This window comes from Elaeis guineensis, chromosome 2, assembly GCF_000442705.2.
Source record: "Elaeis guineensis isolate ETL-2024a chromosome 2, EG11, whole genome shotgun sequence".
Lineage (NCBI taxonomy): Eukaryota > Viridiplantae > Streptophyta > Magnoliopsida > Arecales > Arecaceae > Elaeis > Elaeis guineensis.
Window position 1 is genome coordinate 110,559,595 of NC_025994.2, and position 22,843 is coordinate 110,582,437.

Below are 22,843 nucleotides of genomic sequence, written 5' to 3' on the forward strand. Positions count from 1 at the left end.
GCCTTTTGAGATTTTGAGAGCTTAATCTTAATGGAAGCATAATATTTTGTAGGGTTTAGAGATGGTCAGATGGGGCGACAGGTGATGATGGGGCGGTGGTGGAGATGGAGAAGGAAAGTTCGATTCAAATATATATGACTTGACTCGATCTGTCCTTGAAGCTCGACCCAACACGACCCGAGATGGGTACGAGGTGGATAAGGATATGGTTCTTTTTCTATCGGAACAAATATGGATATTGATCAACCTAACCCATATCTCACCTAGTGCCATCCCTATTCAAAACCAAAAAACCAACCCAGTAATCGAAATAAATAAATAAAATAAAATTACAATAGCCCTTTGGAGTCCCCATCTTGTGCTCATTCAATGACCCAAACGGACCCGCTTACAAGTTGGTCCATTTCGAATAACTTAAATTCGGTTCATACCTTAACGTCTCGGTTGGGAAAGAAGAATAAAAGAGAAAAAAAAAAAATAAGAAAAAAAATTATTATTATTTTTTTATTAAAAATTTTTTTATAAAAAAATAGAGAAAAAAATAGAGGGAATACAAATCTCTTCAAATTTATAATTTTTTTTCTTTCAAATTTGAAAAAATTAAATTTTTTTTTATAATTTTCACTTTATTTTTTAATAATAAAAAATAAAATTAATATTAATTTTAAGACTTATTTTAAGCATCCCATTTAATTGTGACCGAAAAAATCAATGGAAATAAAAAAAATAAAAAAATAAAATATTTTTTTAATTCTTGTTGAGAGTTTGTTGGTCCCTTTCAAAAATATAATCATAAAAAAAATTATAATATTTTTTTTCTATTTTTAATCAAAAAAAAATTATTTTTTTAAACTCTCAATCAAAAAAAAAATTTTTTTTTTTTCTCTCCCTACTAATATTTTCTTTTCTTTTTCTTTCTCCCTTGAACTCCCGAGGCGTAAAACTCCAATCGCCACAGCTTCCCCTGTAAATACACCTCCCGCTCCCTGTGATCGTCCATTGGATCACCGACTCCATACACTCGCGATTCGCGGCGAAGGCGGCGTCTCTCCTCTCCGGCGTCTTTGATCGACGAAAGTGTCGTCTCCTCTTCGGCGTCTTCCGGTGGCATTACGACGAAGGTGCCGTCTCCTGTCCGGCGGCTTTGATCGGTGACGAGAGCTGCGTTCTTGGCTAGCCCATCCTCTCGTCTCCATCTTTCGGAACTCCCTCGGTCCCTCTTCACCCAATGCGGTAAGATATCTAGGGTTTTATTCTAGCCGAATTTATTTATTTCTTGATTTTATATATATATTGCTTTTCAAGAAGTTTCTTCTCCCTCTTGCCAAGAATTTCAGCGGGATTTGGTTTATTCTTCCGCACTGAACTGTAATTATCCATTAAAATTTTATTTAATTTGCCCTCTTCTCGTTTCTTTGCCTTTTTCTCATTCCCCTTCGTTGTAATCCTGTCGCACCACAGTCGGCTTTCTTTTATTTGTTTTTCCCCGCTCTTTTACGTTTGACGAACTCTTGATCGTTGAATTGGATACTTTTTCAGGGAAGTTCGTTTGCAATTAGTTCCGTCCTACAAGTCAATGTTGTTGCCATCTTAGAGTCAGTATCTTTCTGATGATTTCTTTTGGGTTCTCTATGATTTCCTAACTTTGATACTGATGCTTGCAGTTACGTGAGTCTATCCATCATTGATGCTGCTTATCTTACTGATGATTCCTATTGGGGTTTCTTGAAATTTCTACGATTGCCTGGTTTTGATACGGATGTTCGCAATTACGTGAGTCCTATAAGCCATTGAAGTCGTTATCTTAAAATTAGTTTGGTTATGATCATTTCTTTTGTGTTTTCTTGAAATTTATACAATTTCCTGATATTGACTCAGATGTCTGCAGTTCTCGAACTTTGTTTGCTTAGGGCTTGTTTCATATGCAGATGCCTATTATGATTTAAGGTCATTGTCCAATTCTGTTAATTAGGTAAACGATTTTGCCATGGTCACTCATTAACTAAATTTGTAATTGTTGGGTAAATGTATACGCCGAACATATGTTTTGTATGCCATCATGAAAATTATTGTTTGTCTAGATGTATGTTTGAATGAAAGAGAATGGTTTTTATTGGCAGAAACTCGAATACCTTTGCAGGGAAAGATGATAGGGATGCAAATGTCAAGCTGTGGAAGTAATGAGGAACATAATAAATGATTTTACAATGAGACCCACTTTGCAATATTGGTGGATATGTATTTGAAGAACATAAATGATCATTTAATATATTGTGGGTGTGGATCAGCCGGGACACAGATGAAGAATTTATCTTGTTAAATTTTAAAATGATTAAGATGCTTGCATGTATTGGTTGTGTGAACATGGAACAAGTAGTTGTCTTAGTGGTGGTGACCTTCAATGGGAATTGCATTAATTTAAAAGAGGTAAAGTTGAAGTTACATAGCAAGAAACATGGTATGGATTTTGAGAAGTTACTATGATGATAAGAAATTAAGAAATATTGTTCATGTTATAGTTTGAAGACATATCGACATGGAAATTGGTAGTGAAAAAATGGTCCCATAGACAGTCCATGAAAAGTTATTTGAAACTAATAATAGGGATATTGGGATAATAAATTCTACAGTTGGAAAAATATTAATAAAAATATCTTAGTTTAGTGAATGATAAAAATTTATGCAAGTAGTTAGTTAACTTTATAAGTCTAACTATATATCTTAGAAAAATCCTAGGAATAGATTATGCTTAAGAAAAGGTTTGAAAATATTAATGAAAAGGGAAAGGAAGAGTAGGAATATATACATGCCAATAAAAACCCATTAGAGTGATTATAATGCAATTAAAGTGAAACGCAATGAGTTAAGAATTGGCAAGTATGCTTAAAAGTTGAGTAAGTAAGGCTTGTCGAATAAATAAGGATTCTTTTTGAATAATATATTTAAGAGAATAATAAATGCATTTGTCATATTGGTCCGGTGAATAAGTAGCTGTTAAAGAGGGTGTAGAAGGGTGAGATGTTCACTACAATCGCCAACATAATCATGGGGGTTTATGGCAGCAACTAGGTTGGTTCATTAATTATGTTCTTTTTTTCCCAGAAAAAAGAGACTGACTATGAAGGCCATGTTTTTTGGGTCCTGAGTCACTTTATAGGCATCTATGAGAGATGCCTACATATGACAACAAAAATGGAAAAGGTAATATGATGGATGGGCCTCCAAGTAATTTGGTAAGAATTGAACAAGGGAGTTTTTCTATTGATGCATATGTAACTGTTTGTTTGTGCATCTTTCATGTTAAGGAGAGTGGACTGCTAGTTGTGCCTGCAGCGCAACCGGTGTTGGTGGTTCTGCTGTAGCCATTGGTGTAGCGGTAGCTGTGATCAGGCCGCACCTTGCACGCCTATGCACTGACCAACCCCTGGCTGCCCTTGTAATGCTTCCATCATTTTAAAACCTTGTAGGAAGCATCATGATGCATGCTTATTGTTTTGTGGTGCTAATTGATGGTACAAGAATTCAAATGGGTGTTACTAAAGAACTTAAGAAATCATTTGAATGCACTTTCATTAAAAATACAAATGAAGATGATCTCAATGAGAAATCTAGGGCTTAAAGAAACCATAGAATGATTGGTTTTGTTAGCCTGTCCTGTACATGGTACTAGAACAGCTCCGAAAACATTTTCAGCAAGACTGAGCTAGATGAAGTGAGTATTCTTGTGTATTTTGGGATTGTCAGTTATCATGAGACATAAGTAATTATAAGGCAAATACTTGGTTAGTTTGTTGTTGGCTACATTAACAATGATATAAAGGGTGTAAATACTTATCACAAGCATGATAAAAGGTGATAAATACATATGATGTATTGTCAAACCAAAGATAGCAAATATAGAAACGTATATCTTTAAGCTAAACTCTAAACTCAGATTTGAAAATATTGAGGAAAATAAAACGGAAGGCCAATATGATTGTGTGATTGTAATGCCAGTGAGCTGAGTTAGTTGGCATTGCAAGCTTAAACATATTTCTCTCTTTGTATCTTGAGGAAAAAAAAAATCCTTTGTTACGCATTCTCCTTTAAAATATGATAATGTGCAAAGTTTGTATTTAAGTTGGCATGATAAGCTTAAAAATATTCCTCTTTTTGTAGCTTGTGAAAAAAAAATCTTTTCTTACACATTTTCCTTCAAAATATGAAATGTGCAAAGTTTGTCCTTCATTTGTTCATTTGTGTAACATTTATTATGAAAAAGTATATTATCTATTTGATAATATATTGTCACCATGTATATGTGCTTAATTCAGGCTCATAATATACATATATTGCGTTTATTAAAAAAATATATGTTTCTTTGTAGTTTTCCTTCTAATGGGTGGGTATGATGCCCTTCCATTCTTTTTTTTTATTTATTGCACGGTAGTAACAAAGCACTTACTGCTTCTTGGACATCAATGGTTTCCTTTATGTGTGTTTTTGACCAAGCAAAACTTATTCATATTTCTTAAGAGTTGTTTTCTTACCAGGGGACCAACTATCTAAACCCTGGCTTCTAGGATTTGGTTTATTTATGGTGGCTCCAACACTATGTTAACAGGTGTTTTAAGTTGGACTGCTAATTAATTTACAGAGGCTACTTTGTTGTATATCTGTGAAAACAACTTCTTGGCAAATCACTGGGTAATAGATAACCTTTTTTTATCCAAATGTTCTCTCATCAAATTGTGTGTGTGTGTGTGTGTGTGTGTATACTTGTTTAATTGTGACCAGTCGCATATTTTTTATGATATGTAGTCATAATCTTTTATATTATTCTTAGCTAAGCTATGCTTGGACCACATGCATCTTAAAGGGTTGGGTAATATGTTAGCTTGTTGAGCTGGCAATGCTTATAGGGATGATGGGTTTCACCATTGAACATGTTGGTGGCCTTCATATGTTTGAATCCTTATGACTACTACTCATGAAAATTAACATGGACATTAGTTTCTTCGGATGAAAATTCTAAGAATTTTGCAGTACGTTGGTCCTATTACCGAGAACACTTAATATCCTTTGAAAAGGAATTTCTACATGCCAACGCCTGTAAGCTACCAATATTAACTTTGCAGATGTGGCTTTATGTGTTCTAAAGCATTTCCTATATCATAAGTTGGCCGATTTGATTTGCTTAAATATTTGTTATGAGATAGTGATGTTTTTATCAATGCTTCGTTTATCACTTTCATGTCAAGGCACTTTTTCTAAACTGAAGTCTTGTAAAAGTTTGATTATCTGAGAGCAACTCCTGTGGGAGTATAGCCTTAGCACCTTTATCCTCCTAGGGTGGCACCTCTATATTTCACTCCTGTATGGGCACCCATTTATGCATACATATACGCGGGATACACAACTAGTACCTTTTAGCATGTTTGTGCATGTGAGATAGCATTTATAGTGGGAGGTATGACAAAGTGATGCACTTATTTTCTCAATAGTTGGTTTGAGATGTTAGATTGTTTTAACCTAATATTGTAATCAACAATCGTTTGTTAGAATTATGTAAAGTTGAAGTTCCATCAATTAAAGGGGTATCATGTTTACCATTTCTTTCTTTTCTTTCCTTTTTTTTTTTTTTCATTTTACATGACTCCATAAGCTGAAATTTTAATCTAAGAACATCTTAGTTTAAATTTTATTGATTGAACGAATACCATGACTGATTCTTAAAATGAGTTCAAAGTGCTGAAACTTCTTGTACGGGAGTATCATGTTTGATGCTATCATGATCAATACCTTTAGGGGACGTTTGGTTGGGGGGAGTGGGGGTCTGGAATCGGAATTAGAATGGGTAGCTCCCATTCCAACCGTTTGGTTGAGAGGAGTTTCATTTCGATTTCGATTTCAGGATGGAATGGGAAAGGATCAATCTATATAGAATTCAATCTCTACTCTTCTCTATGGATTCAATTTTTCATTCTGATTTCTATTTTCATTTTGGTTCCGCTTACGAACCAAACACCCTCAAGATTAAAGTTTTTTAAAGATTGAAACCTTACTACTTTATATTGAGGTTTCTATTAGTCTTGAAACATTCAAGGCTAATTGAATTAGCTCATGGCTTTCTAAAACAAGGTTATTAGAGTGATGAGGATCATAACTGATATTCAAGAGTTAAAAGTTTCTCCAAGCTGAAATGTTACTAATTTGATAAGCATCACGGGAGTAATTTGGGATTGAAGTTTCTCAAAAATATTATTATTTTAAGAGTATCATAGATGCATCCTCTTTCACACAATTCTCATAAAGCGGAAGTTTTATACCTTTTTTTAAATAATGTGATTAATTTTTAGGTATATAAGGTGAGAAGCATTTTAAATTCATGAGTATCATAACAGATTTGTATTTAGTTTGGTGCCTGTTTATCTCCTGTCTAGTACTATACTTGCAAAGATATTCTTTCTTAGTTTGGAACAGATGTTTAGGAGCTTCTTGTGGGGCTCTTATAGAGGTAGGAGTGGTGTGCATCTATTATCCTAGGATGAGATTTGCCATTTGATCTGCAAGGGGGGATTAGACATTTAGTCATTGTTGGTTCGACATGAGGCCATAATAGCCAGATATGTTATGAGATTCTTGTTGGAGCCAAGGAGTATCTGAAGCACTCTGATGAGGGCGAAGTATAACATGTGGACTGATCTTATGGACATCCACGGTGGGAGGACTTCTTCATTCCTATGGAAGAAAATTTGTGGACATACCGTGGAGCACCAAATGAATGATTGGGGATGGGAGCTCGGTGGACGTAGGCCGTGATGCTTGGTTGGTTGACATCTCGTTGGGACGGTGGCCAACAATGGTCAGCACCGAGGCGATGGAGGGTATGACTGACTGTGACTTATTTTGGCTTGGGGAGAGGCGATGGGATGTTAATCGAGTTAGTCGCGAGGCTATTCCCACTCAGACTTGCTCGGCTAGCAGAGTTTGGAGAAAATCTTTATTATCTTCTATGTAGACAGTCATATTTATGAAGTTATAGTATTAAATATATTATGAAAAAAATGGCCACTGATGTATTTTTTGTCTAGTGTATTTTAGGATGCTATTCATTTTTTTTCCTAGTCCGATATCTCAGCCTACCTAATCATCCAATCACCAGTATAATCATGGCAATAGAAATTATAACTAAACGATTTCGCGGGAACAATTTTTTGCTCCAACCGATTGTTTGATGCATGCTGTGTTCACACCAAGAGATATTCCTGTGTCCATAAAGATCGTGGCCGACCTTTTTCTTTTGGGTTAACCGTCAGCCAATCAGCGCACTCAAGCTGTCTCGTTCCCATAACTTGCGCGGGACTCTTCAGTTTGAACTGCAGCCTGAATGTACCAATCCATCGGATCAACTTCATGCAGGACGCTAGACAAAGGAATCCACATTAAGATGCATAGTTTAACACTGCAAATGGATAAACATCCCATGAAAGAACGATAATACAATGAGTTTTGAACATAACATTTATTTTGACGACATTAGCAATGGTGTCTGTAACCTCGATGCTAAAATGATTTCAGAGCCTACGCAAGATGATCTGAGCACCATGTTGGGGACGAATAGTAAATATGGTGTAAGGAGAATGGGCATACGATGGTGAAGGCTCGAATGAGAAATTCTTAAGAATCATGGCCAAAGCCATCTGAGCTTCCCTCATGGCGAAGCCTTGCCCAATACAAATTCGAGGACCCCAACTGAACGGAAGGAAGGCTCCTTGAATCTTTGATGCCTTTGAAACTCCTCTCGCGAACCTCTCTGGATTGAATTCACTGGCATCTTCACCCCAATATTCTGGATCGTGGTGTAAGAAGAGTATGGGCAGCAAGAGTTGCACTCCCGGGGGGAAGGAGAAATCTCCCAGTTCCATTTTCTTGTAGGTTTTGCGTATGACAAAAAACAGTGGTGGATATAATCTAAGAACCTCATACAAAATCATAGTCACCTGCAATAAAAATTTGAAAGATTCAGGGATCTTCATTGTGATGCACTATAATTATATCATTTACCATTGAGATTAATAGCATGCATCAAAGGAAAACATCTTAGATACGAAATGCGGCATGCAGTTGTCTATCAGAGAGCGAGGATAAATCTACTCACGATCTTTAATTGATTTAAGCCATCAAAGTCTGGCTTATTTTTTCCAAAGATTTGTAGAACCTCTTCTCTTGCACGAGCCTGCCAGCTAGGATGCATGCCTAGGACAACCATGGTCCAAGTTAGGAGAACTCTTGTCGTTTCGTGCCCCGCAAAGTAGAACAACTTGCATTCCTCGATCACGTCATCCTTGGTCATCCCAGTGTTCTTGGTGTCTCCTTGTTCTTGGGAGTATCTAAAATTTGATTCCATTAGCAACCCTAGTAAGTCATCATTGGTAGTTCCTGCCTTTGTCACGCCCCTCTCTCTCTGCTCAATCATTTTAGACAAAAGATCCCGAATCTCTCTATGAATTTCTTTCATACGTTTGTTCTTCTTGGTGGGAATAAACCTATTAGAAAGGGCAAATTTTCAGTTCATATGAACCTAATTTTTGTTATCACCTGTCTTGATAAAATTCAGAATTCTATTACAATTGAATCATTTAAATGAATTGGAGAAGGCTAGCGGAGCATGTTACATGTTGCTCGAGTCATTTTTCTGATTGAGGAGAGGGAACTAACTCAACTTTTCATCCCTTTCAAGATTGAGGGGACTGTTAAAATACTTTACCAAAGAAAAAAAAATAATGGAGAAAAGAGATAAAATAGATTTTATTATCTCTCTTTCAATTTTATTCGATATATCTCAGAGGTTATTCATATTAACATACAAATTCTGTAAATAAAAAATAATAACAACTGATGTAGAATCAGATTAATAAAAAAAATAATTAAGAATAATATTAACAAAAAAAAAAATTATGGGATCGGATCAACAAAGAAAAAATATTATGGATTGTTATGTGATCTCTAAAATCATGTGATCATTTAGGATCATGTGGTCATATAAAATCATGCTAGTACTCTCCCTCAAATTTAGGGTGGTACTGTAAGTGCTAACTAACTAACGTGTTTGTTAGTATGCTAATACTCCCTCTCAAAATGATGTGATTATCTAGAAATTAGATCACGAATGTCCTCAAAAGCTAACATAATAAACTGATGTATTTGTTGGTATGACTGATTTAGATGATATGACTATAAAAAAATATAGAAGATGGCGATCACAGTAAGGCCAAAGCTTAAAGAGAAGATAGTTGAAGGCTTGATGTTCATTACAAATAAAAATGCTACAGAAAAGAAGCCTGACACTAAAAGAGAAGGTAGTTGATGGTTGATAACCTTTACAAATAAAAACATTATATAAAAGAAGGCTGGTGCTAAAAAAAAAGAGAGTCAAAAGCCAATGATGGAGAGAAATTTATCGAGCGATAATAAGAAATGACAATTGAAGATCTGAAGTCGAGGAGAAAAATAGTAGAGAACAGTTGCAGATTTATCTAAAATAAAAATTTTTTAAATCTTAATCTACCAAATAATAGACGATCTACAGACCCACTGAAGAATAGAGGATTTGCAGGGAAACGTAGATTGATATATAGGCAATGGTGGCCACAGCAAAGATGGAAGATACAATGGTGGCTGTTGGGTATAAAATAAATCCAGCCGAAGTTCGTAAGAGGCCGACCCTCCCAGGGCTCTTCCGACTTCCGACCTTGTGCGGCGTCTTTCTGAACTTCCCCGGCTGTCCGAGCTTTCATAATACCATTCGGACTCCCCCAGCAGTCGACCTTCCACAGTGTCCTCCAGATTCTTCCAACGGACGAACTCCTATCGTGTCTCCAGACTTTTCCAATAATGAGCTCCTCCATTCATCCATCGGACTGCTCCAAATGCTCTCTGGACTTCACTATCAGTCGATTTTCTACAGTGATCGACTACTCTCCGAATCTCTTTCAGACTTCTTTCAGCCACGATCGACTTTACTCCGAATTTCTTTCGGACTTCGTCAATAACCGAGCTTCTCCAGCAGCAGGACTTCTACAGTAACCAGACTCCATCCAAGTTTCTACGGTGGTCGACCGCCTTCCGAATTTTATCCGAGCTCCTACAAGAGTCAAACTCCGTCCGAACTTCTACAGCGGATAGATCCCAGACGAACTTCCACAACGGACAGGCTCCACCAGCCGGATCTCTACTCCGAACTTCTATTGTAAGCGGACTTCATCCGAGCTTCTACAATAAGAAATCTCCATCCGAGCTTCCACGGCAACCGATCTTCGTCTGAGCTTCTACAGTAAGCGGCCTCCTTTCGGACTCCTACAAGAATTGGACTCCGTCCGAACTTCTACAATAGAATTGAATTCCAGACTCCTCCAGCGGTCAACCTTCCACAGTGTTCTCAAGACTCCTCCAGCGGACGAACTTCCATAATGCCTTCCGAACTCCACTATCGGTCGACCTTCTGCTGGATTCTTCGTAAAATCGGACCTCTTTAGCGGACAGTCTTCAGACGAGCTTCTACATCAGATAAATTTCAGACGGACTTCTTAGCAATCGGACTCCTGCCGGACTTCTCCAACAGAAAATTTTCGCCCGAGCTTCTACAGCAGATGACTTCGGTTTACAGCATCAATGCCTAAGGCACCTAACAACAGCCCATCAGCAACCTCGGAAACATCCGAGCTTCTCTCAGATTGCTGAGACAGAGAGCTATTCCGCTCCACCAGACGTCCCAACTGAGCTTCAGCTGTCCGGCCCGAACTCTCTGACAAGTCGCGACAACGGACATCACTCCACTCTCTGTAACAAACTCTACGTGGCCCCACCACTCTCTAGTAAGTCGCGACAACGGACACCACTCCACTCTCCATAACAAACTCCACGTGATCTCGAACGGCCCACTGACACCACTACTCTCCGTAATAAACTCCGCGTGGCCCCGAACGGCCCACTACTAGGCAGTTACGGACGTCGCTGTCAATCAGTTACGCTCTTCCGTTTATAAAAGAGGTTCCCAGATACGTTCTTCTCTAAGCTCAAAAACTCTATCTCAAAATTCTGCTAAAATCCCATTCGAGTGCTCCATTTCTATTGAGGTAGAGTACTGATTTGAGCATCGAAGGGTCTTGCCAGAGCATCCCCAACTCCGGTTTAGACTTCTCTTGCAGGTCCCGACGGTGGCCGCGATCCCCTCGACTCCAGCTTCTCCGATGTCGGCGGAATTCTGCACCAATAGTGGCGTATTAGGTGATCGATGACTTTGATACCATGTTAAAATATTTTTCAAAAAAAAAAGAGAGAAAGAGAGAAAATAAATTTTATTATCTGCATTTCAATTTTATTCGATATATAAATTATTTATACTAGTTTACAGACTTCGTAAATGAAAAATAACAACAGCTGATGTGAAATCAGACTAACAAAGAAAAATGATACGGAATAATGTTAATAAAAAAAAATATGCATCAACAAAGAAAATATTATGGATTGTTATCTAATCCATAAATCATATAATCATTTAGAATCATGTGATCATTTAAAATCATACTAATAAAAAAATATAGATAAGCTCTTCTTAATATAAGAAGAATAAACAAAGCCATATCTTTTCCAATGATCTTTCATCTGTATCTAACCAAGCTCTCTTTCTTATTTTTTAATTTAGATTAATTTATTAGAAGTAGTGAAAAGAGAAAACAACACCTATAACCAGGGATGTATATATTTCGGACAACTTGACTAGCAAGCTCCGCTTGCTCTTCTAGGAGTTGAAATATCCACCGGCCTTCTTTGAAGCTGCTACCAAATGCTGCCCGAGAGATGACGTCTCCGGTAAGCCCATGGAATTCAGGCCAAACATCCAATTCACAAGATCCTTGCAAACCAATGTGCATATCCCATCTTTTGATCAGCTCATCACAACAAGTATAGAAGGCTGGTAACATGCACTGCAAAGCAACAAAGAGAAGCAGACTACCATCAGTCACCCATTCTAAGTATGAAATACCAGGGCATTATTTATTTACAAATTTTTGCTATTGAGTATGATGTGATACGCTATGGCCTCAGTAGATTCTAAGGGATTCCTTTCCTGTAATTTGTGACTAAAAACCTATAATCAGATTACATTGGGGGAACAAACTACCTTCAATTTCTCTAGATGAAAAGCAGGCTTGATGATCCTTCTGTGTTTGGCCCATTTTTCACCTCCATAACTTAGAACTCCTGTAACCAGTAACCTCACCAATGGGTTTGCCTTCTGCTTCTCGAAGTGACCGAACTTGCCTGACAGGACCTCCCTTACCAGTTCTGGATCGTAAAGCATTACTCGAGGATAAGGCCCAATCCACATGAATGATATTTTACCTGCACTTGCAATCATATGCACTACTTTTAGCAGTCATTTGCACTGATTGTTGGGGATCATCATAAATTTCCCTTTAAAAACGATAGGGATCAATAACTGAGTAGAAAGAGGAGGCAAGGCTTAAACTGTAAAATTGAGAATCATGATATCTTGGTACCTTATATTGTTTAGATTGGTTCATACATATACTCCTCAAAAATCCGAAGCTGTTACTGATAAATCCACAAGCTTCCTTTTCTAGGTGTACGCACACACACACATATAGTTTGTTGATGACTTGGTGGTGCAATAACCAGAGGAGCATCAGATGCCATAAAGAACTCAAAATAGGAGAAGGGTTACCGTGATCGTTGATGAGCTGGTGGTGGAATGGAAGGACGCGAGGGACGATGCAGTGAGTGAGAGGCATAGGCTTGGATCGGGCCTCCTTGGAGACCCGGTCCAGGTCCTTGAGGTCTCCGTAGGGGAATCGATAGTGGGTACCCTTGATACCCTGATCCCGGAGAACGCGGTCCAGCCGCCGAGGCCTCCACCACGCCCACTCCAAAGCCCTCACGGCCCATGCCGCCAATAGCAATAGGAGACCTACTACTCCCCAGCTTATGCTCCCCGGCATCTCCTCGGATCCCAACATCTTTTTGGTTCAGCCTATCGCAAAACGGACACCTCGTTCGCTTCTTATAAAAGACGACCGAGAGGAGGTTTATTGGACAGAGAGAGAGAGAGAGGGGGGGAGGATAAGCACTATCTCGCTCCACAACCCACTAGGAGGGTGAGGTTAGCTAGACCGTAGGGGCACGGTGTTTTTTTTTTTTTATGCGAACAGGAGGCAGCAGAGGTACCCCATTTTATTAGAAATAAAAATTTAAAATTTACATACTAAAAAAAAATAACAAACTCGGCTTAGAATCCAATATAAAAAAAAAATATTTATGAATAATAACAGAACCTATATTCCATTCAAAAAAAAAAAAATTTATAAACAAAACAAAATTTATATCCCACCTCAAAAAGAAGTGTTGGGTGGATGTCTGGCTAGGACACCACCTCTCAAGATCCTTTCAGTACCACGCGATGCAGCAGGAAGAAAGAAGAAACAAAACAAAAGAAAAAATAATCAAAATACGTGGATCAGCCACAAAAGGGCTCGCCTCCACGGGGCATGCAAACTTCACTATGAAAAGAAAATTTTACAAGAGGAGACCTCACTCTCAACCCTTGTACACCCAATTCTCTCTCACCTGAAGTTTCCCTCACAAAAGCTCTCTCTCTCTTGAAGACCCCCCTGAACCCCTGAAGAGCCTGGCGACCGCTGTCCAGGAGCCTCCTGCTCCTTGTCTCTCAGCGCCCTCGCCTCTCTCTCTCTTCACGGGTTCGTACGGCGGCGAGAAAACGAACCACCCCCTCCTCTGTTTCGTCACAGGCCTTTTAAAGGCTTAAACAGAGTTTAAACCTAATCTAATTAGGTTTAAGAGTCCTAAACAAGCCAAATCAGCGTCCCAGACCGTCGGATCAAGACCGGGAGCCACCTGGGCCGTTGGATCGCGCTCCGGTCCACGGAATAGTACCGTGGACCGCGAGAAACGCGTGGGAAACGCCCACGCGGTCCACAGGCCGCGTCGTGGACCACCCGGTCTACGGTGGATCGGAGCAAAGGGGGGCCAGCAGGCCGCTAGCCTGGGCCGGCCCGCGCATGCGGGCTTGGGCCACGCCTGTGCGCAGGCCAGCGCGCGCCTGGGCCGCGCACCCGCCTGGGCCGCGGGCCCCCGACCGCGCGGGCCTGGGTCGCGCGTCCCGCTCGAGCCTGGGTCGCGCGTCCCGCGCGCCGCCGCCTGCGGCCGCGCCGCTGCCGCCCGCCGCCGGTCGCCGGCGGTCTTCCGCTGCCTCGATTCTCATGCCGATTTCAAAAGCTCATATCTTCTCCATCCGAGCTCCGATTCAGGCGATCTTGGTCTCGTTGGACTCCATTTTTTGCCGCGAACCTCGCTGTGGGCTCAATGTGGGCTGAATCTCGAGGCATCAAATCCTAACAATCTCCACCTCGACTCGATATTCGGCCTCCTCCAAACTCCGAGAGCTTCTGGATCTCCGCGCCCCCATGCCTTGGGGCAATCGCCTGCTGATCATGGATGGGCAAACATGGGAGTCGAGCCAGGCTGCTCGATCCCATCTCCGTCGTATGCTGTGCTCCTCCTGACCTGAGACCTGCTCGGGGTATCATCTTACGGCAATAGGAATCTTACCTTGCGACGTCGCCTCTCGTCCTCCTGAGTCTCCTGTCTCGTGCCCGATCCGCCTCCTGGAGCTCCACCTCGCTCTAGGCTCCGCCTGGCTCCCGAAACTCCACCTCGCACTGGGCTCCCTACCAGGTAATAATGTCCTCTGCTCCCCTTCTTCCCCTTCAGCACAATCCTATCGCCGCGTAGTACCCTCAGGATTCCTCCACCAGCTACCATCCTGTAGCCTCTCGAATTCAGTCTGCTAAGTGAGATAAGATTCCGCCTGAAATCGGGTATGTATCGGACCTCCCCCAATCTCCTCACTGCACCGTCATGTGTCTTCCAGCTGACCGTCCCAATACCTCTGATCGCACAGCTCGATCCATTTGGCAGATATACAGTGCTCTCACTGTTCTCCAGGGAGTCAAACTGCTCCTCTCTGCAACACACATGATAGGGGCATGCAGAATCTAATATCCACTGCTGGGAAGAAGTAGATACCTCGTCAGATATCTCCAGGACATCTCCATCTGAATCGCTACTGGCCGTCGCTACAGCAGCCATCGTCCGATTTTTAAGTTGAGGATAATCTCTGGCTAGATGCCCCAACTCTTCACACCGGTAACACCTGGTTTTGCTCAAGTCCCTCCTGGACTTAGACCGCCCTCGTTGCGATCTCCTGCCGCTCTGTCTACCGCCTCCTGCTCCTCCAGAAGCCACCAAAGCTGAGCTATCGATACCTGAGCTCGAAGCTGGGTTCTCCCTCCTGAGAACCTCGTTCTGGAGTATCGCCGCGGTGACCTCGTCCATCTTGATAGTGCTCTTCCCCACTAGAAGAGCAGTCACCAAAGACTCGTACGAAAAGGGAAGCGACGCCAGCAAAACCAGCACCCTGGTCTTCTCCTCAACGTTCTCGCCAATGCTGAGAAGGTCGGTGAGGATCTTCTGGAAGTGGCTCAGATGCTCCTGCACGCTCTGTCCCTCAGTCATCCGCAGTTGATAAAACTACCTCCAGAGGAAAAGTGTATTGGTGAGAGACTTCGCCATGTACAACTCCTCGAGCTTCGACCACAGCACCGTCGGGAAAGTCTCGCTCAGCACATGGATCACCACCTCATCCGTCAGGTACATACAGATGGTACTCACCGCCTGCATCTGTAGCCGTTTTCAATCCCGCACCTCCATGGTGGTCGGCTTCTCATCGCACAAGAGAGCATCGATCAACCCCTGTTGGATGAGCACGTCCTTCACCCTTGCCTGCCACAAAGAGAAATTGCTCTTACCATCGAACTTGTTGATCTCCATCTTGATTGCTCCTATTTTCTCCATCTTCAGTCTTGCTCACCACCACTGCAATCTGCGTCCTTGTACCACCTTACTCTGATACCACTTGTTGGGTGGATGTCTGGCCAGGACACCACCTCTCAAGATCCTTTCAGTACCACGCGATGCAGCAGGAAGAAAGAAGAAACAAAACAAAAGAAAAAATAATCAAAATACGTGGATCAGCCACAAAAGGGCTCGCCTCCACAGGGCATGCAAACTTCACTATGAAAAGAAAATTTTACAAGAGGAGACCTCACCCTCAACCCTTGTACACCCAATTCTCTCTCACCTGAAGTTTCCCTCACAAAAGCTCTCTCTCTCTTGAAGACCCCCCTGAACCCCTGAAGAGCATGGCGACCGCTGTCCAGGAGCCTCCTGCTCCTTCTCTCTCAGCGCCCTCGCCTCTCTCTCTCTTCACGGGTTCGTACGGCGGCGAGAAAACGAACCACCCCCTCCTCTGTTTCGTCACAGGCCTTTTAAAGGCTTAAACAGAGTTTAAACCTAATTTAATTAGGTTTAAGAGTCCTAAACAAGCCAAATCAGCGTCCCAGACCGTCGGATCAAGACCGGAAGCCACCTGGGCTGTTGGATCGCGCTCCGGTCTACAGAATAGTGCCGTGGACCGTGAGAAATGTGTGGGAAATGCCCACGCGGTCCACAGGCCGCGCCGTGGACCACCCGGTCTACGGTGGACTGGGGCAAAGGCGGGCCAGCAGGCCGCTGGCCTGGGCCGGCCCGTGCGCGCGGGCCTGGGCCGTGGCTGCGAGCGGGCCAGCGCGCGCCTGGGCCGCGCGCCCGGCTAGGCCGCGCGCCCCACTGGGCCGCGCGCCTGCCTGGGCCGCGGGCCCCCGACCGCGCGGGCCTGGGTCGCGCGTCCCGCGCGCCGCTGACGCCCGCCGCCGGTCGCCGGCGGTCCTCCGCCGCCTCGATTCTCGTGCCGACTTCAAAAGCTCGTATCTCCTCCATCCGAGCTCCGATTTAGGTGATCTTGGTCTCGTTGGACTCCGTTTTTCATCGCGAACCTCGCTGTGGGCTCAATATGGGCTGAATCTCGAGGTGTCAAATCCTAACAAGAAGTTTTAAGGAGTGAGATGCATAAGAAGAGATTGCAACCTATTCTATAGATTTTGATGTTGCACCTAAAATTTAGTAGAACCCAAATGTCTTCAATCAAAAAAGGATTGGAGCAGCTTCTGTAAGACTAAGAATGCTGAATTTTTCTTATTTAGGAAGATATGGACATTTTGCTCCCACGAAAACTCCCAACAAGAAGCTGCAAAAAGTTGATGCTCCATTTTCTTTGTCAATTTGCCTTTGTTCTTCCTTTTCTAGCATGTCCAAAGATCAAGAAAGTTCATTGATCTTCTTTTGAGATCTAGCTATAATTTTATGATTATCCAAATACTCTTTGCAAATGAGCAATGGAAGAAAAGGTGATAAATTTACTCAAAGTTGGCACCAAGCAACAACCAGTACTAATGTTTCAATCCTTCCTAGCAAGCACTCACCGGTATGTAGTCAGTTCTTGGTTGTCAACCATAAAAATAGTTTAATTTTTTTTGAGCTCGATATTTTTAAAATTATATTTAATTTTTTTTTTTAAACTATTAAAATTTAAAAATTTATAAAAAAATCAACAGTAAAAAAATTATTGTGTGAAAGTTTCCAAATAGAAACATTTATAATAGCAGATAGCACCCTGTTAAAATTTGATATCTTGATTATAAAATTAAAAGATGGATCCCATCTCAATCTGTCAAAGGTGTCTCCAGCATTATCTCGCCCAAAAAATCAGTAGGAGGATGAGAGTAGCTGGACCATCACTGGGGAGGCATAGTGTAAAGATTTGATATCTTGATTAAAAAAATAGAAGATGGATCCCATCCTAATCTAGCAAAAATGTCTCTAGCACCATCTTACCCAAAAAATCAATAGGAGGGCAAGGGTAGGTAGGCTGTCACCGGTGGGGAGGCATAGCATAAAGGTTTGATATATTGATTATAAAACTAGAAGATGGATCCCATCCAAATCTATCAAAGATATCTTGGGAACTCTCGTCCAAAAAAACGATAAGAGGGCGAGAGTAGCTAGGCTATCACCAGAGAGGCATAGTGTAAAGACTTGATGCCTTAATTATAAAACTAGAAGATGGATCCCATCCCAATCTATCAAAGATATCTCCAATACTATTTCGCCCAAAAAATTACTAGGAAGGCGAGGGTAGCTAGACCATCACCGGAGAGGCATAGTGTAGAGATTTGATACCTTGATTATAAAACTAGAAGATGGATCCCATCCTAATCTATCAAAGATGTCTCTACTCAATATTGAAATAGATAGTGTTACTCCTGATCTCCCCATCTGAAGTCGGCCGTCGAGGCATATGTGATCGAAGTGAAACCATCGCTGGAGCTTCGCTCGAACATCTGCAAAGAAGTCTTCACCGGGATATTCTCCGATGATGACCTTCCGACGCTCAAGTCAGGAGATAGAGAACAATGAGAGAAGAGCACGAGGAGTCGATTGCATACCTTGGAGGATCCCGGAGCCTTTATTTATGAGGGAGGGTTGGAGTCGTATCCATCTTGGAGTCCTGATAATTTTTGGATTTGTCACATAGATTGATTCGGATAAGATATATTTTTTTTTACGGGAGACTCGATCGCAAAGGAATTCTATTATATCTAGTCTTTTTCAATTTGATGGGGAGACGGATTTGGTGAGGAGCTTAGCTCGACCATAGATGAGCTATAATAGATCATCCAAAACTGAGGTTCTAGAGTCTGCGAAGTAGGTATTGGACCTCAAGTTAGCTGAGATTGGTCGGCCATGTATGAACCATGGTAGGTCGTCTGAGATTGGTCGACCATGTATGAGCTATGGTAGGTTATCTGAGATTGGTTGACCGTATATGAGCTATAGTAGGTCGTTTGAGGATGAGGTGAACTAGAGTTAGGCTGAGTAGGAACTGCAGCCAACTCGATAGGTTGTGCCTAGCAATCTTCATTTGTCGTATTTCCATAATCTAATAATCATCATCTTTCATAGCTTGATAAGTGTCGAGGATGTAAAAGCTGAGGTTGAGATACAGATCCACAACAGATGCCTCCCATTCTTGAGATCGAGTTATCTATAGGTCGATCGAAGAGAGTACCAGTCCGAGGTCAAAGCTGATCTAATCTCATCGAGCTATCCTTTGTTGACATGTGTCGAAGATCGGCTTCCTGAGGTAATCCATTTTCAAATCTAGACCGTTGATTCCTCGAATTCGTGGGCGCCACATCTTAACCATTCAGAGGCTGCCATTGTCGAGCATCGACAGGGGGAGATAAATTGACAGTAGATCGGGTCCATCCCGACCTTTTATAAATAGGACCTCAGTAGCTTCATTTTTACTGCTTCTACTATTCAGAGGGGGGACTCTATCGCTCTGTATTTCTCAAAGATTTTGCTCGATCGAGATCGATCTGAGGCCTATACCAAAATAGCTAAATTACTGAGCCAATCAATTCATGACAAACATCGAGGATTTGTGCCATTGATGTCTCAATCAGTTGATCTGAATCGTCAAATCTGAGTTTTTGTGTTAAGCCGACGATGGTCAATCATAAGCTACCAAATGGCGTTCGTCCATAATGGCAATCTGAATCATCATCAGATCGGGTCCATTCTATTCCTTATAAATAGCCAATCGCTATTGCTGGGGCCTCCACCACTTTGCTGCTTTCCCCTTTTCAAGCTCAAAAAGTGACTTTCGAGCGATTTTTGATGAACTGCCTGTGATCGCTGTCGGTTGATGCATTCATCCTCGGTGTAGCTGAACTCCATTATCTTCGACTGTAGCCAAACTTCGATCCTCAAATTCGAAGTTCTGTCCTTTGGCCAGCTCGATCATCGAATTTTGGTAGATCTCTTTTATTTTTTTGCTTCACTTAGAAATATCCGGAGATGAGTGCATCAAGCTCGTCTTCGGCTTTCTTGGTCTTTGACCAGAGGGCCAACCAAAGTTAATCCCTCCTATGTTGGTTCCCCCTCGGATAGATTTGAGGTCGAAGAGGAGGTCCGATCCTTGAAGGCTAAGTTGAAGTTGATTGAGACTAAGGTTGCACAGGCTTGGAGCTAGACTGAAGTTCGGTTGACTAAAGGGCATCGGTCGGCGGCAAATCAATGGGAGAAGAAGCTTAAGCAAGAAAAAACTGCTATCGTGGAAGCATTCTTCTCTTCTGAAAAGTTCACCAGGATAAAGCTGGAGTTCACTTTGGAGTTGTATGTGCAGGACTTTGCTGATCATAAGGCTAGGGTCCGATGTCTTTTCCCGAATGTCAACTTCAACTTGCTGGACGCCGATGATGAGGACGACAAAGATGGAGACGAGGTGGAGAGAGAGCTGAAGAAGATGCTTTTGACCCCCAGTCCTTGCCTATAGCTGAGACTTCCGAACTAGGAGCTCCCTCCGAGTGAGGTGCCCCTGCTCTAGTTGAAGCTTAGGACTTCTTTTTCTTTCTTCTTTTTGTAATTAGGTTCGGGTATACCTGATGATCGATCTTTTTGTAATTGAGTTCGGTCTTTAGCGAATTTTTATTCTGATCTTTGATATTTGAGGGTTTTATCCGAAGTTATGTTGAGCTTCGTTTGGAGTTTGGTGCATCGTCATCCCTTTTGTCTTGGTTTGAAAATGAAGTATTTTGCGATAGGCATTGGCTTTTGCCGACCTCCGATGTCGATATTCAAGATTTTGCAATAAGAGGAAGAGCACTGCAGCCAATCGGCGTTTTAAGGTCTCTTCTTCGATTTGTTCAAGGATAGGGGATGTCCGTTGGCCGACATTAACTTTTACCAACTCTCACTCAACCTATCTAAGGACGAGGAGTGTACGAAGAACGAGTGGAGGTGCGTACCATTCCTCGACTGTGATTGAGGAGTGCACGATGGAAATTGAGTGGAGAACTATATGGAGATATGTATCACTCCTCGACAGTGGTCGAGGAGTGCACGATAGAGATCTGCATGGAGATGCATATTGCTCCTCGACCGTGGCTGAGGAACGTGTGATGGAGATCCATATGGAGAATACATTTTGATCCTTGGCCATGGTCGAGGAGCTCGTGTTTGGAGAACCACATGGAGAACACATTTCGATCCTCGATCGTGGCCGAAAAGTACATGTTTGGAGAATCGCATGAAAAATATATTTCGATCCTCGATCGTGATCGAGGAGCACGTGTTTGGAGAACCGTATGAAGAACCGCATGGAGAACACATTTCGATCCTCAATCGTGGCCGAAAAGTATGTATATGGAGAACCGCATGGAGAACACATTCTGATCTTCGATCGTGACTGAGGAATGCATATTTGGAGAACTACATAGAGAACATATTTCGATCTTCGATTGTGTCCAAGGAGTGTGTATTTGGAGAACTGTATGGAGAACATGTTCCGATCCTTGACCGTGGTCAAGGAGTGCATGTTTGAAAAATCGCATGGAGAACATATTTTCGATCCTCAACCATGGCTAAGGAGAGCGTGTTTGGAAAATTTCATGGCAAACATGTTTTGATCTTCGACCGTGGCCAGGAGCACGTATTTGAAGAATCGTATGGAGAACTACATGGAGAACACGTTCCGATCTTCGACCATAGCCAAGGAGCGCATGTTTGAAGAACCACATGGAGAATACATTTCAATCCTTGGCCATGGCCGAGGAGCATGTGTTTGGAGAACTGTAAGGAGAATCGGATAAAGAATATGTTCCGATCCTCAATCGTATCCGAGGAGTGCGTGTTTGGAGAACATGTTCTAATCCTTGACCGTGATCGAGGAGTGCATGTTTGAAAAACTGTATGGAGATACATTTTGCTCAACTCATCTGTGGATGAGGAGCACGTGTTGGAGATTCGGATTGTAGATCTACGTATAAAGAATGAAAGAACTCGTCGGATTGGCTCTGGCTGGGCTTTCCATTTCCTATATTAGATCGTGCTTCAGAATGATAATAAAGAAAGTAATAGATGATTAAAGTCATGTTATCCTGTTCTAGTTACTTTGCCTCTAGTCGACCTTCCATAGTAAATCTTTTTCACTTCGCTTTTCAAGAGCTGGGCTTCGAGAGTTCGGTCTCTGGGAGCTCGGCTTTTAGAGTTCGATTTTTTGAAGATTGGCCTTTTGGGATTGGGCTTTTAGAAGCTCGATTTTTTGGAAGGTTAGCCTTTTAGAAGGTCGGCCTTTGGAAGCTCAACCTTGTGGAAGCTTGGTCTTTTGGAGGTTTTGGCCTTTTGAAGGTTGGCTTTTAGAAGCTCGACTTTTTGGAAGGTCGGTCTTTTGGAAGCTTGACCTTCTGAATGTTCGGCCTTTTGGAGGTCAGCCTTTAGGAGTTTAACTTTTTGGAAGCTCACCTTCTGGAGGTTCGACCTTTTGGAGGTTGGCCTTTTGAGAGGTCGGCCTTTTGGAAGCTCGACCTTTGGAAGCTCAGCCTTCTGGAGGTTCGGCTTTTTGGAGGTCGGTCTTTTGAGAGCTCGACTTTTGGAAGGTTGGCCTTTGGAAGCTCAGCTTCTGTCTTAATCTTTACCTCGACATGGTGAAGTATGTTGGGCTTAATAGCTCACCTCTTTCTTCACCTCGGATCAATCTTGATTTTCACCTCGATCTTTGGCTTGGTAGCTCGGTCTCGATCTTCATCTCAAATCTGTCTTGATTTTTACCTCAATCTTTGACTTGATAGCTTAGTCTCGATCTTGATTTTCATCTTGGCTTTTGGCTTGATAGCTCAACCTCAATTTTGATCTTCTCCTCAACTTGGAGTGCCTTGGGCTTGATAGCTCTGCCTCTTTCTTCATCTCAGATCAGTCTTAATTTTTACCTCGACCTTTGGTTTGGTAACTCGATCTCATTCTTCACCTCAAATCTATCTTG

At 42.0% G+C, this 22,843-nt stretch overlaps 1 protein-coding gene and 1 long non-coding RNA gene across 3 annotated transcripts; one reads left to right on the plus strand and one right to left on the minus strand.

Annotated features, from left to right (window-relative positions):
- Positions 1 to 930: 930 nt before the first annotated feature.
- Positions 931 to 7,335, plus strand: LOC105049015 (uncharacterized). The gene is made up of 3 exons (XR_832720.4): positions 931 to 1,233; positions 1,665 to 1,773; positions 4,533 to 7,335. It is a non-coding gene; the product is annotated as an uncharacterized lncRNA (long non-coding RNA).
- Positions 7,336 to 7,414: 79 nt separating this feature from the next.
- On the minus strand, positions 7,415 to 13,097 carry LOC105049000 (cytochrome P450 CYP72A616). Of its 2 annotated transcripts, none has more exons than XM_010928538.4 (5): positions 12,731 to 13,097; positions 12,167 to 12,387; positions 11,725 to 11,969; positions 8,141 to 8,528; positions 7,415 to 7,982 (listed from the first exon to the last, which is right to left on the minus strand). In XM_010928538.4, exons 1-5 carry the CDS (start codon positions 13,020 to 13,022, stop codon positions 7,557 to 7,559), a joined length of 1,572 nt encoding a protein of 523 aa, XP_010926840.1. In that variant the 5' UTR covers positions 13,023 to 13,097; the 3' UTR covers positions 7,415 to 7,556. The 2 variants fall into 2 exon arrangements, with proteins under 2 accessions (XP_010926840.1, XP_073108786.1); XM_073252685.1 differs by lacking the exon at positions 12,731 to 13,097 and adding an exon at positions 12,546 to 12,631.
- Positions 13,098 to 22,843: the final 9,746 nt, after the last annotated feature.

Coding starts and splice junctions, on each gene's coding strand:
- LOC105049000 (XM_010928538.4), bottom strand. CDS start 13,022: ATGTTGGGATCCGAGGAGATGCCGGGGAGCATAAGCTGGGGAGTAGTA. Junction 12,388..12,730: donor CCAGCTCATCAACGATCACG/GTAACCCTTCTC, acceptor TTGCAAGTGCAG/GTAAAATATCATTCATGTGG. Junction 7,983..8,140: donor GCTTAAATCAATTAAAGATC/GTGAGTAGATTT, acceptor TTTTTATTGCAG/GTGACTATGATTTTGTATGA.